Source organism: Lepeophtheirus salmonis, chromosome 6 (assembly GCF_016086655.4).
Source record: "Lepeophtheirus salmonis chromosome 6, UVic_Lsal_1.4, whole genome shotgun sequence".
Lineage (NCBI taxonomy): Eukaryota > Metazoa > Arthropoda > Copepoda > Siphonostomatoida > Caligidae > Lepeophtheirus > Lepeophtheirus salmonis.
Genome location: NC_052136.2, coordinates 36,308,917 through 36,330,205, shown reverse-complemented (window position 1 = coordinate 36,330,205; position 21,289 = coordinate 36,308,917). Strand labels below are relative to the sequence as shown.

The window sequence follows — 21,289 nt, the reverse complement described above, 5'->3', positions numbered from 1 at the left end:
TTTTTTGGTTATCATATATTTATTTTTCAAAATATAGCAAAGCTGTTCATAATATATACCAGAAGGGAAATCGCAACTTTAAAAAAAAATGAAGTATATATTATATAGATTGACAACATATTACATTAGTCGTATGTTATTATAAATTTATCAATATATACGATGACATACATAGATTGATCTCACAAAAATACATGTATGTATGTATTGAAAAAAAGCTCAAAAACAAAACCTCAATAATTGTAATAATGGATTTTAAAGCATAGAAAAAAATATATAGGGGGGTAGAAATGAAATGAGAGGAATGAGGGAGTTTTGAGACACGTGATACTTTTATAAACATATTGTACATACATAATATATATATTTACGTACATATTGTATAAATAAAAATTGTAACTATTAATTTTTTTAAATAACGCGACACAAAAGAAAGTTTTCTGAGTTTTGTTGTAATTGAACTGCAAAATAATTATGAAACATCTGACTTATTATTGATAGCGATAATTATATAATTAAATATATATATATTGATAAGATTGATAGTAATATAGAATTTTCATATATTAAGGAGTATATTATAAGGAGGGGAAATAAGGACGCGAACGGGAATGACTGAGGATACTAATAATGTCTTCTCCAGGGATTTCCAATTGAAGCATTAGCACAACCAAGATTAGGTTTTTCTTTTTGATTATTGAACTAATAGTATAGTATAAATATTTTTGCACCTCACAATGTGCTGCTTCATTTTTTAAAAGATGCACTCATAAAATATTGATTTTCCATAGTGATGTTGAAGTCACCACCAGAGTGTAGAAGAGATGATTAGTTTGTTGATGAACAAACTACTCTTACTCTTTTAATGCCAAGGGTCATTTGAAAGACTTGATTAAAGAAAAAATAAGTTGCACCCTGTAGGAGGACTTCATAATCATAGATGAGCTAAGATTTCTACTTCCCCAGAGGAACTCCTAATTTGTGGATTCGTATGAGGATGATGATGGCTGAGAGGAGCCGTGGAAATTGCAGGTCGTTCCAGTGAGCCTGAGACTGTGACAATGAGTGAATTTGTGTTATTATTGGACAGAGCAAAGGATTCTGAGGTTTGTACGATGGTGACAAGATTTGAATCCACATGAGGAACCTTTCCAGAATTGCTTTTCATCGTGTTGTTCGTTTCAGAAGTGGAGGTCAAACCAGCAAGGACATTAAAGACGGACTTTGCCTGATTTGGCTCTTGATGATGGTGGATATGGTGAATTTCGGAGGATGTTTCCTGAGAGATGATAGCATTACTGCTACCGTTACATGTGGAGGAACTGTTTTGGCGTCGATGTACAATGGGATTCGTAGAAATGATTTGAGGTTGTGGCTGATTATGAATGGAACTACAATTGTCTAAAATGATGCTTGAATTATTTTCCTGAATAGCGGATAAGTTCTGATCTGAAGAATGAGATCGATAGCTCGGAGGGCGACTAAATTGTGAAGAATCAAATACCATTCGACTGAAAAATCAATAAATAGTTATATGACAAAAATCTTTTTTAAAGATACTATTAATTCATTTCTTGCCTATTATTATTATTTGATGACCTAAAGTAATTAGGAGGCGGAGAAATGGGACCACTTGGAGTGGACGTGACAATTCCTCCAGCAGTTGTTGAGGAATGCCTATCCATAAGAAGAAGACGAAGTCTATACTCTTGCATAGATGCTTGATATGACGGAGGGGGTGGTCGATATTGGAAATCCGAGTACATCATTGCTAAAATTGAACATTCACCATGTAAGTCAATAATAATAATCTACATATATGTTTAAGCATTTAAATAATTACCGGCATAGGGATGTTGGGGTCTGTTTCCATAAGGCAAGGGGCCAGAGGGTCGAGAAAGAAACCTTCCATTATATTCATCATCTGCCTCACCAGATAAACCCAACATAGAGCGACAACTTGGCCCTTCAGGGGACGTGAGTCTCCATGCAATGCCACTCACAGTTATAAGCACGATTCCCACTCCTAAAATGAAAATAAGAATAAATACTAAATAACTATAAATACTGGTAATTAGACTTAGAGATTGGGTAAAAATGAGCGTTTCTCAAGTACTATGTGCATTTTTGAACCTCTGAACGGGAAAAAATTGAGTAGACAAGGAAAAAAAAATCTTTTAACGGGGTTTATTTATTTTTTATTATTGTCTAAAGCTAAACCAAGTAGTGAAACGACAACAACCAAGTGATCATTTTTATACAAATTTAGTGTTACAAGAATAATATATGGACGTCATCTGCGGTATTTAGTAAGAAAAAAGTAGAGTTGGATCGGTCTAAAACAACTAAAACGTCTGCAATCCTATCAGTCCGGACATTGTAAAATTTGTCAGTCCTAGGTACTCAAATGACGTAATACCTACGTCATTTGAGTCGCTGAAGTTTTATCAAAATTCATAGTCACTTTCATAATAATAATAATAAAAGATAGATAGGACTGAAAGACCAGTTCTTAGGTAAAAAAGATCGGACCGATAAAAAATGAATGAAGGAAAAAAAAAGAAGTCTGATTAAGGAAATCAATCCTATGTCAGATCCAACACTAGGAAAAGTGAATTAAATATTGAAAAAATATGATGAGGTGGTTTTTAAACGAATTAACGGAAATAAACAAACGGAGGAGTTCTTGAAGAGATATTTCTCTAAAAATTAACAGAAAAAGTGTAAACGGGTAGAAGCCTGGATTGAGGAAACTCTTGGTTAATTAATCATTCTTACCTATCATCAATAAGGAGACAGTTAGATGCTCTCGCCCCGACGCTTTGAGTGCTCCAAGAATAGTACCCACAACGGAGCAACAAATCCCCACAAAAGCTATCATCACAATGAACCATCTGATGGAAATAGTTTGATTCACGGCGACTCCGCAACATGACTTAGATGTGTGACTTGAACTATCCAAATGATGGATGTGATGATGATTCTCATCAAAAAATGAGGCATGAGATCTAAAATTCAAAGATAAATAAGAAAAGATTAGTTAAATATGCATTTATGTAAATATCAATGACACTTGTTGCATGATATTATTCTTGAGTGAGTGACAGGAGATTATTGCAGAGTTTTAGTTCTAGTGAGAAGGGGTAAAACCAAAGACTGTCGTTGATGGTATGTCAACCAGAACATTTGGATTACTTATGTAGTGACTGTAATAAAATGGATATCTCTCCATCGTCTAAAAAAGGCCATTCAATATGTGAGTCGGAAAAATGGGGGGGTGTCTTTTACTATAAAAATTGGAAAAATAAAGGTCTGTACTATAAAAAAAAACCGTCATCTCATAAATAGAAATAAATAATAGCTTCTAAAAAACGTGATTATGTGAAACATGGAGACAATTGATTAAAAAAAGACCGTAAGACCCCTTTTCTAAATAAAACGTACGTCATTCGATAAAAAATACTCCATGTTTAATTAAACAAGGCTCATCATTTTAGAACCTAAAAAATAAAAGTCATTTTATATTCGAGTCGGGAAAATGAAAATTTGGGGAAAAGTTCAAATAATAAAAATTATATGGATTTTTATCTAGCCCGTTTTCAAACAGAGGAGTACATCTTCTTTACCTTAGCTGTTATCATAATTATTTAATTCCTGTGGAGTGAATTTCCATATTTACTTCATACAAGCTATCATTGATGTATACGAAACAGGAGGACTATATACAGTAGTCCCTAGTGTTGTGTGGGTCCTTATTTATTCATTCCAGTCCTGTCTTAGAACCGCTCCTATCGGTCCTTAGGACCGCCAGTCCTCGAGACCGGTCCTTATCTGTCGGTCCTTTGATTTTTTTATAAAAATATCGATGGTTTATTGAGCCAAATAAGATAAATGAAATATGTATTCAGATTATTGCACATATCTAGCAAAAAATATTATATTTTTAATTATAATAGAATATAGTACGAACAACGTCTTATATTGTTACTTGATTATATAATTTATTATTCTATAACCGAATAGTTAAAAGGAGAAAGAACACGCTCAATACCGTCACGAGGGATCGAAAAGTGGGACTGGACTGGATGGCATTGGACTGGACCACGGTCCTAAATAGGGACCGACACAGAGTCATCCTCCTTCCCATAAATAAAATAAATATTACAAGGAGCTTGGATGCATTTATATAACATTTTTACATGATATTATTATTGAATGAGTGTCAAGTTTGGGGTGCTGCTATGGAGAGCAGATGATAAAACCAAGGGCACATACAACCAATAATGATTATAATAATACTACTAAAAAAAACACATAACCAATATCACGAATTTTTTCAGTATATTTTTATTTTGAGGTTTACACTTTGTGGTCGCACTTTAAGTGGAACTGGCTTTTTTTAATATTACCAAAAACCAACAATCCCCTATAGCTTCTTTTTCTCATTTTTGTCGTAAGCGTCGTTAACCTGATTTCCTTTCAAAATGGTTGCAATAAAGAAGTGAAATCTCTCTTCCTCCCTCAAAATGGATGAAAGAAGACGACTCAACAATCCTTTATTTCCTAACTATGTACTTTGTACAGCATGCTGAACAAATCCTTCCCTCCTCATCTTAATTGGATATTGACGACATATGAAATATGCATCAAAATTAGAGAAGATTGGGGATACTATTTTCTCAATTACTCCTTTGATTAGACTGAGATACGCCAAAATTAAGCATACCATATAAACAAGTCTATAATTGTTCGAATCTATTTAGAGATTACAAGTCCGTAGTTTTTCCACTAATGGTATTTGAATACAACCATAACAAATGATGCAACGTAGTTGAGAATTGTTTTACTGTGAGCGGAGGATGAGACAAAGAAAATGATCTGAGATATCTTCGTTCTTTTTAAATTTATAATCTAACTAGGGATAATACACGGCTTTGTCCGGAGTTATTAGGGGTAGGCAAACAGACAAACTTTGCTTTAGAAATATATTAAAAAAATCCCTTATAAATCCTCCATTTGGCATTCACAAACTCATACATACTTAGATGTTCTCTCCTCAAGAATGAAAGAAGAATTTAGTCTTTAGCGACAAAAGTAGTTAGTTTTTTAAGTATATCTCTTTTTTAAAATAACATTCGTTTAAAAATATAAAATATGCAGGGTACCTTGACCTTTTAAAGTGTTTAATTATTAATTTATTTTTGCACATTTAGATATGTGGACCGTCAACATACAATTAAACTAGAATTATTTTTCTCAAAATTGAGTGTCGATTACATTTCTATTCGTCCCCGAATAATTATCATCTATTTCTATCAACAAATTATTCTTTTGAACCCATTGTAAGGACCTCAAATTCCATTATAAGTAGGCAAAGTTGATCATCACATAAAAAACATGAGCAATTGATGGATTTTATTAGAAAGGCCCATATCAGAGCAAATATAAATATCTTAAATCAAATAAAAGTTCTAACCCATTGATAAAATTCTTTGGTATCTTAACTCACACCACAAATTTGAATACAATACACATTTTGTTCAAGATTGTTAGTATGTTGACCTACCACATATACTTTGTTGACTCTGTATGCATTTTTTTAAATCTATGGTAGTGATTCCCCAGTGGGGCTCCACTGTGAATCTTCTAGGGCTCCTAGGTAGAAGATTAAGGTAATCAAGATAAGTATTAAAAAAAAAAAAGAAGTGAAATTTACTTCAATTTAGTATGCAAAATTAGTCATTTATTAAAAATGTCAAATCCCCCCCGTATAAAAAGGTCTTCATATTATACAATGGATAATGTAAATTTTGTAGCAATAGCTCCTATGATGTTGGAGAAAAGTGTCACTCACAATTATCCTTGAAAACATATAATCAATATTTTAATTAAAAATAATTTTCGAATACAAGTCATTAATTAATTATTCTTCCTCTAATTAAAAAGAAGCTCTTATGTCATCATTCCATTGATAAAAAAAACAGGCTCCCACAAAAGTTATAAGGAATTTACAATTATAATTGTTAATTATATGCTCGTCTAATTGATTTTTTTTTAAAGTATCATGGGGTGAAGAAGCCGATGTTCTTATTTTATTACTATAAGTAATATTATTATTAGTGTTGAGACTGTCCAAGACCGAACTTTTGTCGGTTCAGTCTTACAGGATTTTTCCTATAGTGATTTGGAGCAATATTTCGCTCCAAATCGGGATCTCAGACCATGGATCAAAATTTAATCCTTTTCAAATTTTGGACCTAATGTTTCGGTCTCAATCGATGGCTCTGATTTTCTCTCCATTTCTGATTTATGAATTGTACAAATATGATTTAACTTCATTTGACCTTATTGTGGAAAAGGTGACCATTCGTCTTTAGAATCCGTCTAGATCAAATTTTAAATGAGACCAATCCAGACCGAATTCCGTGTAAGAACAATCCTTTTGGCACAGACACTGCGTCATTAGCTTTATTCTATAGCATCACATTTCCATCTAAAAGAAACAGAAAATAGGCCCAACATCAGTTGACATTTACCCAATTCTTCCCATAATATAATTTTTTATTTAAATGTTCACAGCTGAACCGGATCTAATTGAAATTCAACCTATCAACGTTGCAATACTAATGAGGGGGGAAATGAGTAGAAACATCGATAGTTGACATCAAAATACACTATATTTTTTTGTGTTGACCGTCATCTTAATCGAATATCTCAACAAAAGGGCCAATTTGTTTTGTCAACTAAAATTCATAACGGTCTAGGATTGTCAGACCGAAACACAACACTACTTATTATCATCATGAGTAAAAATAAAAATAATAATTAATTCCATTGAGACCGACCGGATGTGATCAATAGGGATTCATGGATTAACTGTTGTATACTATGTGTGTACTCGTGTTTTGAACAGAGAACACACAAAATAGGCCAATTATGTATCCGTTCCTTTAACTTTCATTTAATCACAGAGATATACTTCTATATAGGTACATATTAAATAAAACAGAGACTCTTATATCAGTCTATATCTACTACCTCCACCATGAAACAATCAAAGACAGGAAACATGACAAAACAATAAAAAAAAAAAAAAAAATACAACACACGGTGCAACTTTCATTCAGGAACAAGTTTTGTTCATACATTATATTATAGACATTGTATACAAAAGTGTTAATTTGTATAGCCCCTCAACTAGTCAACCAATTAAACATGCTTTTAAACAGATGGAGAGAAAGAGAGAGGCGGGTGGGGGATGAGGTCAAAGACATTTAAATTGTACAATGTACGGGATCCACCTTATATTTTAGGACAGCTTTGTTTCTTAAAAGTACATCTATTTATTATACATATTTGAAATTCCCGACTTTGAATATGATGCTCTTAAATGATTGATGCATCAGTTTTGTTTCGTTTTGAACATGATTTATCTAAAGTGAGCTACAAATCGTCGAAATAAAACAACATCAAGGGATTATCCATCTTTAGTGGACGGAACAAAATCAACGTGGAATTGATTATGCTTTAAAGGTCTTTGAACTAACCAAGAGCTTTCCTCAGCTGCACCATCAAGAGGTTCAGAAAACCAATGTCCTGGGTGCTAGTAGACAGATATTTCCACGTTATTAATAAAATGATTAGTTCTGTCATTAATTTTATTGTATCTCGCAACCTTTATTCAAAAAAGAAACAGGAAAAAGGGTCAACATTAGTTGGTAGAAGTTTAATAATGACAGGGCATGCAAAAACAAAAAAATACATATATTATCCGCAATGTGGCGTGACTGTCTGTAGCTTGAAAAAAAATGGTAATTTCGGGAAAAAAAATTCAAGGCGTCCTCTATGTGAGTAACATACATCTATATTTTTTATAAAATAATACTATCACACAGGGAGTTGTATTATTTTACCGCAAGACGTCGCCACTAGCTGTGGCTTTGTTTACAAACTAATTTAAGTAAACAACACTCATTTCCTTTTGTTGGGAATTTTGTGTAGCTTAACCAGAGCTAATTCAAATTCATCCCATCAACGTTCAGTACACTGATAAGGGTAAATAAGTAAAAAATCGATAGTTGACATCAAAATACACTGTATATTTTTATGTGAGTGGAGTAAAGACGTGAAGTCAATTTAGACGTCATATCATATGACTCTTGCAAATCCAGTTTTCTAGTTGGATATCTTATACAGTTTTGCCATGGACAACGGGGAAATAGTTATCCGACACACCCGGTACATATGCTAATATTGGTGGCTCCTTATCAAGTTTTAACCATAGGAAACTTGAGAAATACTTACGTATATATATATATAAATATTATGTATTGAATATACTTACTAGTCTCGCTACAACAGAGGTATTTGTACAAAGAAAAAGTTTACTAGGGAAAAAATAAAATAGGACCCTTTTCAAGTGCCTGCGTCCATCAAATAAGAGCTTGGTAATCACTTCATCATTTTACATAATATATCAATCTATAGAATTTCTTTCAATAAATCAACAAAATATACTTGGATTTTTTTTCTTCTTATTCTTCAGTTTTATCAAGCTATGTAACTCCATTCCTAATGGCTTATTATTGATCATTCCTTCGGGGAAAAAAGATCTTATTTTTACCTTCCAAATAGGTAAATGAAGATCGAATGATTAATGATCGAATGCACACTTTTCAGTAACGGGCCACAACACTAAGGAAATTGTGCTTTTGAATAAGACACATTTTTCAAACTGTTATTAATTTAAATAAATAGCACAGAAATAATATATTATTTGTGGTCTGTCAACACAAACGCAAGATGGAATGATTATTCTCAATATTGAGCTTGGATTATATTTGTATTCTTCGACGCGTAGTGCAACCTTTTCTTCAAAAAGAAAGAGGAAACGCCAAAAATCCGTTGATAGTTGACCAATTCTTTACAAATTTGGATTTATTACTCAATCATTGTTGGAAATTGGAAAATGGAGCAATCGAAAGTTGACAACAAAATAAGGTCAAATTTTTATAAGTGAGTTAGCGCCATCAAGCCAAATCATGTACAAATTTCATGTTTTTTTGTCAGCAAACAATTTTTTTCCTTTTTTTAAAAATCCCTTATTGGTGCTCTGAACGTTGATTTAGTCAACTCTAATTGACTGAGTTACAGCTGTGAACAGTTCCTTACTTTTAAATTACAATGGCAGATAATGCACAATGATAGTGGCGATAATAATTGTTTATTAGTGGTTGTATACTTATTTGTTTAGTATATATACGCCATCTTGTGGATATTGATTTATTTTAAAACTGTGCTCATGCCTTATAGGGACTGTGTAACATCCGGCACGACTTGTCAGCAGATGTGTGGCCCTAGTATCGTGGAAAAACTTAATAGAATTTTAAACAATAACTATGACTGAATAAAAAGCCGTCTATTGGCTATTCTTTTACATCAAACAGTCCCTAATAGTTATCTACCAGTGAATGTAAATACTTCGGTCTTTCTCTCTTTGGAGAAGGAAAGGTTGGGTGATACAATTAATTTACTAGCGGAAGTACTTGGTATTGCTCAGAGTTATTAAGCGTTGATGAACTTTACTTTAATAACATACTTAGATATGAACGCCCCTTTTCTTTTTAATATGACGCGCTGAGCTTTAGCTACACTCGGTCCTTGCTATATTGTTTTTGATGGATCACAAAGTTCTAAGATATTAGACATAAACTCAAAAATGAGTACTCTTAAGACAAATAAACATAATTTTATTTATTGTTATAGATATTTCAATCTATGTGTTGGATTATATTAACTTATTCTGAATTTTAATTATAACGACGTTTGATGGAAGCTTTATGGGGCGGGCTACTAAAGTGTATTTGGTTCGTAGTTCACACACACCTGGATTAGTTTATATATATATTATATGTCACAAAGAACACCATCCAAGGATTCCATATATCTAATTAACGAGAGTGAAAAAGGATAAAAAAATTGTAGGGATTTGATTCCCTCTTGTTTAATAACTATTAAAACTTGGCAGAAGTCATTTTATAAATAATATTTTTTTCTGCCAAGAATTGATAATATAAAATAAAAACACATAGTATTTTGTGTTTTGGTAGGTAAACATAAATTGAGTTACAAACAACAAAGAGCTACTTCTACTTGTAAAGTCCTTGTTTTAGGAACGATGTAAAATACTGAATAATATCAAGTTTAATCAGGCTTAGACACTTTTGTCTCAGCTGTAGAAGTTTTATTATAACTTATTTTAAAAAGACAAGATACTTGAAGTTTAAAGTAGAAGGTGTTTGGTTAGAACGTTTTATATACGTTCTAGGTATCATTTATTATTTTCTTCGACCCTTACTAGGAGTGAAGAAAATAAAAATAATGATTGGACTGAAGAACCAACCAATCGGTCCTTAGAACCTGTAAAGGATTACTGATGACGACCCTGATTACCCTGTAATTTTCAAAAAAGTCTTCCATGTCAACAAATTCACCTTGGGTATATTTAAAAAAAAGTGCATCAATCATTTTTTGAATATTAAAAATAAGATATGTATTATTATGGCAAAAACGACTTTTTCTCATTATAGGGCTAAATTTACTTTGTGGAGAGGCCACTTTTATTTTTTTCATACTCATAGAATATGAGTAAGCTAAAAGACTAACACAAAAAGAGAAAAATCAAACTTACAACATAGCTGGGGCACCATTTTTAATATTTCGCAATAATATTTTCATTTTTTTTTTTTTTTGTTGCACAAATGCTATTTATATAAGAGTTTAGTTAAAGCAATCGCTCTTTTTAAGTATTTGGAAGGAAACTCTGAAGTTTGGTGATCCTTTTAAAAGGGATAAACTTTGTGGGACTCCCAAACGGCCTCTCGTGTTTGTATAAATATAAAATTTCAGACATAGTCTTTTTTTTGTTTGTTGTTGTTGGAATATACAACCTTACCACAAATTATCAAAATCAATGATGACAAGGGCATGGCAGGCGGTAAAATTAGCCCCTAGCCCTGCAAAAAAATTACTCACACAGAATACCACAAAATATTAACTAAGAATGTCGTACTAGGTATATATTTGATTGATTTAGATTCGATGGGAAACCCCTATAAAGTACCGTTTTGTCCAATCTGAATTAAGGAAACAAAGCGCTTTAGAGAATATGTTAAATAAATCAGGTGTTTCTGGGATTACTATTGTGTTTCGTGCTTAGAAGTGTCAGTTTTGTTATAAAAAAAAAAAAACATTTCATAACTAGCAAGGAAGTATATTTTGTCAAATGGTCAAATTTATCTTTTAAAAATATATTTTACTTAGCAATCACACATAGTATTTGTTTTCAATGTCTATTTGACGCAATAGACGTATACAGAAGGCAAGACTTATGATTTGAACTCAAAATTGCGAGTGTATATGCAGTATTTAAGGTACAGCATTACATAGCCAAACGGACTAGATACAGGCCGCCCTACACTTGAGTTTTAGTAGTCACGGGCTAGCCTGACTATCGAGCCCTGGTGATTCGCATGTCATAAATTTCCCAAAAGTGTGACCACTTGGCATCATGATTTTGGCACTTCTCTCCCTTGTTTCTTTTTGGAGTATTTGGAGTATGATTGGGATATACGATAAAGGTAACGAAGCACTCATGCTTTCTACTCAAACTCTGGTTTTATTATGGTTCGCAACTCAAGGATGATTTTTCTCTCTCTCTCTCTCTTTCTTCTCATATACTATTCAGTTCGATTGGAGTGTAAATATAATAAAATCGAATCATAGATGAGTTTTTCTTTGTCTACGGATAATAATAGCACTATTTCAGTATATACTTTGATTCCCTTCATGAAGATTACATACCTATAATGGCTCTACGTAAAAGTAAACACAGGACCATAAATAAGATTTTTAATAACAATAAAAATCTCTGAAATAACGATGTATTTTTCCCTATCTCCACACTTACACATATTATTAAAGTACTACTATGTACGTATAATAGAAAATAATAAAACTATGACGGTACTGGGTGGAGGAAGGAAATTTATCCAAAATTTCCTATAGTTTAATAAAAGAACGTAATATATAATAAATATAAGTTCTTTTTATTGGAAAATTAATTTTCTTTTAGTATGTCCTGATCTTTATTGTATCTCGCAACCTTTCCCCCAAAAAAGAAACAGGGGAAAAAAGGCCCAAAATCAGTTGGTAGCTGGCTCCCTAATTCTTCTTTAGAACATTGCAATTATTACTCAATATTTATTGGAAATTGTTCACAGCACCTGAACAAGAGTACACTCAAACTCAAAAATCAACTTTAGTGTTGGTTCGATCCTTATATAGTACCGAAAACCGTGGTCTATTTCATTCCAGTCACACTTGTGGGTCCTTAAAGAAGGTAAAATCGCCTGACTGGGGAGTGTTACTCCTTTTTCTAATTATCATGATATAAAATATATAAATTAAGTAAAAGTACAATTTTGCGGCCAGGTGAACAAAGTAGAAAATCGACCGCCTGCAAACAAACAAAAAACAAAAGAGTAAATCTATGTATATGTGTTAGTGAGGTAAAATGTGACCCCCTGAGAATCAATCACAATTTCGAACTGTTAAAGTTCTTCTTGATGCATTTCTTGGATATTCAGTGCTCCATAATGTTATTCTTTGACTAATAAATTGCAGAGACAGGCTTGAACAACCTTAGTCTACAAAAAAAAAAACTCCACAGACTGTAGTCCAGAGGTTTGAGATCAGGTGATAATGGCGTCAAAAGGACTTGTCCTAGAAAGAGGCAAAGTTATCCTTGTCAAGATTTTTGGGCCTTAGAACATGAAGGATCTGAGTCATTACGTAATTTGCCTCACTTGAGCACGACAGCCTACCTCAAAACGTTGTTATTGTTGTTGGCTTCTACATCAACTTTGTCGTTGTACTGGAAGAAATATGAGTCTATCTACTTTCCTCAGGCGCTACGCGATATGACCTGTGCAAATGCATGTTTTTTTCTGAAAGTCAATTTAACCTCGTAGGATGATCTCAATCTGTCATTTATGGGAAGACCTGATCCAGGGTGTAGATCTTCTACAAACGTCTACGAGATGCGACAATTGACATTTTTCGTCTGATTCTCAAAAATTCAAATTTAGCGTTGAATCAAATCAAAATCAAGGTAACTCCTGCACTCTGTATATTGTACGATTATTATTATGAAGGAACTATTATAATATTATATACCTACATCCCCACCACCATATCATAACAAGTCATAACAATACTTGGAATATTTCCTGCCTAGTATTAAAATCCAACTACTCATGAGGTGATTATGTACAAGCAATAAGAATAAAAAGCAATTAGTCAACAGCAACCTTGATTCAGGGGTTCATTGTCATCATCATCATCACACCTTTTATCATTATCCTCATTGTCCTCAAACAGTTTCATCCTTCATCAAAAAGAATAATTACACATATACAAATAATAATTACATTATAAATATTACCTATAGATAAGAGCAGAATAATACCTTCACAAAAGGTCATATGAAATATATGTGTATTTGATTAATTATAATATATATATATAGCAGTAGTAATTGGTATTGCCAGAGTTATTAGGCGTCGACAGAGAGTCAAACTTCGCTTTATTTATATAGAAGATAATTCTCCATGAAATCGCCAGTTTGACTCTCCAATTTTCACGTTACTACACAATATTTAGATATTCTCTCCTCAAGAATGAAGGAAAGATAATAAAAGTTTGAGAATTATTTTATAACGTGATAAGCCAGGGAGTACTTTAGTTTCTAGTGCCACGTAGCTCCGAGCAAGAACTTGGAAGACTTTAAGGTCACTGTAGTAGCTCAATAGAAATTGTATGCGTTTTATGCGAGTCCTTTCCATACAGACTTGACGCTTTTATGAAGAGAAAAGGACGTCATTTTGAATTTAAAAATCGTATAAATGTTTTGTATAAGTTGTAACTTGTTTACACGGATTGTACATGTTGCAATTTCTACGTTTGTTTGCAACAAATTAGTGATGAACAATTAAACTGTCATAATTACTACGGGCAAAGTTCATCATAGCCCCATAACATAATTTATCAAAATCTTAGCCAAAAGGAACTTACGAAATTGTCTGCATTGAGTACGCTTGGGTTTTCCATGATTGAATAATGATTAAAAACTCGTTTTCTTGGATACTAATTTATAATTTAGTTAATAAAGCAAAAAAAAAAAAAAAAGAGATATACATATATCAGTAATAACTTTCCAGGGACCCTTTAAGGGTTGTATGTAAGTAGCAAAATAATAACCTTTGTAATCAACAAGGAGGCCACGAAGAAACAGGTTTCCTTAATATGTATTTCTTTATTAATAATGAGTCATTCATAGACACACAAATTAGGCCTCCACAACAAACAATCGTGATTACGACACGGTACAAAGTATTGCACAACTCCCAAGCTATCTTCATCCTTTAATGCGTAATTAAAAAGAAACTACAAAGGAAAAATTAGCGTCTTATATAGCAACAGGAAGGAAAACAACTCTATTAATTTCCCGACACACACTCAATAATATCTCCATATATAGAAAGAATAGGGGAAAAAACAGCATCAAATCTCTGTATTCCAAAAAAAAAAAACCTACAAGCCACAATTTAGAATAGGAACTATTCTGCAAGTAGGCACATGTGTATAAATTAGTAATGGTTTTCGGTCTGATAACCATAGACCCGTCTGAAACCGTTATAATTTACATTAATTTCGGTCAATGGTAGTCTTGTTAGGTCTACCGACACTTTTATAGTACCGGGAATCGGACACATTTAAAAAGGGTACTATACTGAATTGATATTAGAACTAGTACTTAGAAGCACGCCTCCCCTCCCCCCAAATGGAGTATTAGGGTTGTTAAAAATGGGATACTTAAGGATTAGTTAATCAATTATTTAAAATGATTAATTAAAACAATTATTTTCTAAAAATAACAACAAAAAAAACTGTCATTGTTAAAACGGTCACATTGACCACGTTTCCCCCATGCCATCGCCAGAAAATTTTATTTAGAAAATAAAGCAGGAAGAAAACTGTCTATCATAACGACTTACAATTATTTAAGAGCCAACCACCTCTTACCATCCCAAACAAACCTTAAATGGACACATGTTGGAGCAAAAACCTCCGCCTAAAATCCAATTGATTCATGTATCTCAATTTGTTTGAAAGTTATGGTCGATGTTGTATTTTTGACGTTATTTGTGACCTATACCTTGACCTCTCAAAATTTAACGACCTCTTACTTTGACCATATACTATCCTTATACCGAGTTTGATCAAAATCAAATCTCACTTTTGAAGTTATCCTAGTAACAAACAGACAAACAAACAAACAGAGGCAAACACATAAAAAACTTTGTTGGTAGAGTTACAAACGGTGGGCACCCCTGTCAGAGGGTTGCACATGACGACATTTTTGTTACATATTTTTAGTTGAAAAAGTATCAAAGTACCTACACCAATTTTTATACAGGTACTGTTACAATAATAATAGTATCGTGACAACATTAGTCGAAGATTTGAATTTTGGTCTACAAAAATTTCAGTGCATAGTGTATAAAAAATCACTTCAAGACTGGACGGTAACAAAAGTTCGGGTTTTGACCGAGTCTCAACACTATGTTAATGTAAATACTATGTGGTGGTAATCATCAGGGACATGTATTTTAAACCGGAAGAGAAGTTTTGTGGCCAGTCTTAGTAGATCTATGTTTGAACATCCACTTCACGAAAATTCAATTACCCACAAATAATAATGTATAAGTGTTGAAGGAGAGAAGATGAAGGAATGATATGCATGATTACGTCTTGAGACATGAAGGTTTTTTCTATTAAAATAAATGAACATAGTTCTACATGTTTTTATTTATTAAAGGATGAATGTAAATGCATAGGGGAGACTGGGTGAAAGCTACAACAATAGACAGTTCCAACAAACCCACCCTATTTCGAAAATCCAAAAAGTTATAGCCACAAAATTCACTTTAGAATTGTATATTAAATAACAATTTTTTGAATGCTAAAAGTGATTTTTTTTTTAAATTAAAGTACTGTTTTTCTTGAGACTGATACCATTTAAATTATTGATTCATTTGCTATTATCTGATAAAATATATTAAAGTTAAAAACTACCTCATTGAAGAGAAATTTGAGATATTGTAAAATCTTAGATCAATCGCTTAGATACAACAAGTATTGATCCTTTACTCAGCTTCGATTTTGCCGGAGAAATTAAGCGTCGACGAACAGATAGGATTTGTTTTAACTATATAGAAGATAGCTTATCCCGGAAATCCTCAACATTACCTCAGTGTTGCACATTCACACGTAGCTACGCTGTACATGGATGTTATCTCCTCAAGAAAGAAAGAGTAATCATATAAAAATGATTATTTTGTTATATATATGATGTGATGACCCAGGGAGTACTTCAGTCTCTAGAATGCCCACTAGCCCTACTTTATCTACACACACGCACACTGCTAAACCTCATCAAAGTCCCATTGATTATTTTTTATTCCATATACTGTACTCGTTGTTAAAAATGAGTCCTTATACGACACACAAATCAACAAATTTGAATATCAAGGCTATAATGGACTCAAATATATCTATGAAAATATAGGGATTTTCGTGATTATTGTTCAAGATTGTTGATCTGTTGACACACTACATATTTGAATGAACATTTATAGTTTCCCTCCCTGAATGAATGACGCTATATTTGAGGTTTCGATTACTTTGATGGACAGCGTCAGTCAAAGGAAGGGAGTGAAGATTATGCCCCAAAATATGTTCTGCTATGAAAATCCAATCAGTAATTCATTCATGCCCAAGGGAAATGACAAAAATCCATCCATCCCATGTAGTATGAATGGGAAAATGAATAGACACTCACACACAAATCCTAAATAAATATTAAATACCCTCTCTCACACACAGTCCTCAATACTAGACTCTTCACATACACAATATGAGTATAATTCTGCTACTGGGTGTTCCAATGAAATTAGAGCACTTCTTATTAACTCCTCGAGAAACCAACTGTGGAGATGTTTGTTTTCCTGTATCGCACGTCACTCTCAGGACATGAATAACTCTTAGTGAGACTTCTAATCAGCTCAAAGTGTCTAAGAACACAGTCTATCTCATCAAGCAGCAATTTGAGACAGTATAGAAAAAGCTCTCAAAACGGCCAATTGGGGTCACAAAATAGTTGACGCCAAGTCAACGTGGCCCGCTTGACTTAACGTTCTCACCGCACGTAGATTACAGGGCCTGTACTATCCTACACTAAAAACATCCCTGTCCAGAAGGCCTTCGTCAATATGCAGTGGGAAGGTATGAGTGAAGAGACTAAATACAGCCTTTAGACGCCGTCAAGGGCGACCGCATTGAGAAGTAATTGTTCTCAAGGTGATTCTAAAGAAAATTTAAAAGCATAAATATGCAGCTCAATTTATTAGTAATTAAAAATTATAATTGGAAAGTGTCCTAATTCCCATGCAACACCCGGTACATAGTACATACACTGATGATGATTTCCCATGTTCCTTTTTCGCTTGTATGTATGCTGTTGTATTTCAACAATGAGAAACATTTAATAAAAGGAATGGCAAGTCTGCGTAAAAAAAGGAGATATATAATATGATATTTATGTATCCTATAAATAAAAGGGATTGTGACCGGTGATTTTGCCATGAGCACTTTTCCTCTTTGAGATTTAGTCACACGACATATTCGCCGTCTTTTATTGTATTTATTCATATATTATAAGCTCGAATTTTACATTTAGTCTTTAGTCTTGATGGAATTCTAGATACCTATATTTAGCATTGTAAATGCTAAGCATTCTTTACAAAGTGAGTTTTTTTTAATTTTCTCACGCTGTTGTTATTATTATTTTTGTTCTTGAGGAGAAAACATTTATATAAGTATTGAGTAACTATGTGTGAGTGTGCTCATGAAAAACTGAGAATATATCACTAAGGATTTCTAAGGGAGTTATCTTTAGAGGTGAATAAAAGATGTTTATCAAAGCGGAAGCGGCTTTTTCGATTTGGTAGTCTCAACATGTTATTTTTTTAAATTCTTGAAGAGAGAACATTAAAGTATAAAGTAATAACTAGTACATTTTCTCATAAAAAACGAAGAATAGTACATAATGAGGGTTAGACCATGATGTAGCCAGGCTTGCTAGAATTTTGATTTGATGTATCGTACAGACTACAAGACAAGACAGGCAGATTTTGACAAAACACGCAACCACTCATAGTCTATGACGTCATTTTAAAAAAAGCGCGGTGGAAGTCAAACATCAGTCGTACAGGCGTTATGGTATAACCTTGTATTTCTATTAATCTTTGGTTTGCTCTGGATATTATAATTGTAAGTCTTTGTTTGATTTGGAGTATGATTGAGGATCAACATCGGAGTAATTCCATCCTAAATGTCCTTGCGTCATACGAAGTGGGCTTTCTGTTTATTTCCTTCCCCTCAGAGCTGCATGCAGCTCATCTAATAAAACATCATGCCAGCTAGGCTTTTCTTCTCCAAAATCCTCTTCAAATTGTCAGGATTACAACGTTTATTTTATGTTTATATACCAGCAGGAGATATATAATGGATACCTGGTTATCTATTCTATTAATAAAGCGAAGTGTGTCTGTTCCTCGATGCCCAATTACTCAAAGCTTACGCGGAGACAAAATAACAATCTATGACAGAGCCATAAAATGAAAGATCCCTTCTATATCAATAAAGAAAAAAAAAGTATTAGATCATAATTTTTATATTTCCTCTCGTTTTGCTAATTGAAGGTTGTTCATGTGAGAGTAATGGACTCAATGAATCCAGAGAATTTATTTTTTTCGCCTAGAATTATATACCTTATCTAAATTCTGTCTCATTAATTATATAATCCTTTTAGAGTACTAACTACGACTATTGGAGGATGAACACACTACCAACAAAGGAAACAAAAAATTTGTACATCTTGGTAAGGGAGATTAGAGCAATCATTCTTTTTTATTAGTGACATGTTCTATGTATGTACGTACTAGGTATTATAATGATCTCTTTGTCACATCAAAATACTTTATTCCATAGATAATAAAAGAATAGACTAAAGAATAATCAGCGATATATACATAGAAAGATGAAATTAAACACTTGTACTGCAATACGAACAAGGCATACGAAGACATTAGTGCTAAGACTCAGTCCAAGATTGAATGGTTTTCTTCCTTCCTGGTCTTCAGTTATTTATTATAGAGCATTGATTTTGAAACGATTGATTGATGTATGACCGTCATTACAATCATTTTTTGAGCAGTAGTAATTATCAGACATTTAATGGTGAGTAGTGTTGGATCGGTCTGGAATAAATGAGAACCCGAAGATTTACGGCGTACATTGTATTTCTCTTTCTATCTCGGCAGCAACAGCAGATAGTTAAAATTCTATTATCGCAACCTTTTAATAATAAATAGATAACTTTGTAAGGCGAAGAATATATTATTATTGTTGGTGTAGGGGTAAAGGGGTCTCGACTTTGTCGAGATATTCTGACACTTTGGAGAATCATATATACAAAAACTGAATGTATCATTATGTGGAGGAGGAAACTGTGAATTTGTCTCTTATAGAGTATTCAGGGGTGGGGAAGGAGGAGAGGGACTCGAACTCAATCAGTGGACGGATAAATAATGTCAAAGGAGATCATAACTACATTTAATCCTACGTGGAAACTGATTCGAGCAATTGTGATCGATTCAGTCGAGATACTAGTTCAATAATATTTTCTTCTTCTTTTCAAAGTTCTTTCATTATTATTAAAAATCCGCAATAATTAAATTTCAGCTATCCAATATGGCGGTCTACAATTTCGAGAGGAAAGATACAGTATGCCAAACGGAAAAACTTATATCTAATTACCATGTTCTTCAACAAACTTGTGTACTTTATAGGTTCTCTCGTCACGAATATAAAAATAATAATGATAACCACTTTGGAAAATAAAAAATACCTTTTCAGGTTCCAACTACAAAAAATTGCCCCTCGAACATTATCATATTTTTTTCATCAATAGTTATACCAAATACAAGATCCGGCCCAGGTACTCAGGCCATGTTTTTCAGAAGCTGGCATCTTACTTTCTTTAGGTGTTACAAGATCACTTAGCTAAATAATAAAAATATATAATTTAGTACCACTGTTTAGTTTTTTTAGAACGCTCCAAAACTATTGGTGAGACATCCATAGTGACTCTAGTCAGGCCCTCTCCAATAAAAAATAAGACCCCTTTCCCTCAATAACAAAACTGTAGTTTCGAAACTGATATTTCATCGATTTTCTCTCCTACCCAGTTTGTTGTCCACTCAAAAACCTCGATTTTTAAAAAGAAAAGAAAAATTAGACAAAAAAAATATTGTATTAAATACAATAAGTTAGTTTTTTTATTTATTCAAATTTCAGCAGTGGTACATTTGTAAAAGTAACTTGGTCTGTAGGATCTGTTTATGATAAGGCGGTGTACCACAGACAGTATATTTGTGCTTAGAACAAACTAGATTGAGAAGTCATAGATTGAACCAGTTGATTTGATGTTATATTCATAGTTATATGGGATTTTTTTCATAAGATCCAATATAGATTCACCTTTTTTCCATGAGACCGGTTCAGAACAAAGTTCTTTAATTGAACAAATTGGTTCTGTCATACATGAGTTATTTGGATCTCAGGCTGAAACCCAACATGAGTAAAAATCTTTATAAAATATAGGGAAACACAATTTAATAGAACGCAACCTCATCTTCTTTCATCCGCCATATTTCACCCCTTTTCTATATATAATATAATATAGTTACCCAAGTATGGACACCCTTATTCACATAAATTTCAATTCCTAGTTAGAAAGGGTAAGAAAGAAAAGAAGAAGTAGAAAATAAAAATCTCGCCCCCCTCCCCATTCCCTAGTATAAACTACACATGTCTCTCTTTATATATAATAGTATGTATTCAATAACTAACAAAGAAACAATTTCTTTCATTATAACCATCTATTTAGCCGTATACTTAGTTCAATATAACTTCAATTCTTTAATAGGTACACATTTTCCTTTATTTATTTTTCAACTTATTTTTATGTCCTCCATAAGTTATTATAAGTAGAGATATTTTCAAGCATATTTGAACTAAGCATCTGCTACTCCTTCTAATCTTA

The 21,289-nt window shown here is 32.8% G+C and overlaps 1 protein-coding gene across 1 annotated transcript in view; it reads right to left on the bottom strand.

Annotated features, from left to right (window-relative positions):
* Nucleotides 1–21,289, bottom strand: part of LOC121119573 (uncharacterized) — an 87,713-nt gene continuing 66,424 nt past the window's right edge. The window contains exons 2-5 of the mRNA XM_040714274.2: nucleotides 2,779–3,008; nucleotides 1,844–2,026; nucleotides 1,579–1,771; nucleotides 1–1,511 (exon numbers count right to left, since the gene is read on the bottom strand). Of these exons, the coding sequence (XP_040570208.1) occupies nucleotides 935–1,511; nucleotides 1,579–1,771; nucleotides 1,844–2,026; nucleotides 2,779–3,008 (1,183 nt within the window). The 3' untranslated portion in view covers nucleotides 1–934. The remainder of the gene's footprint in view (nucleotides 1,512–1,578; nucleotides 1,772–1,843; nucleotides 2,027–2,778; nucleotides 3,009–21,289) is intronic.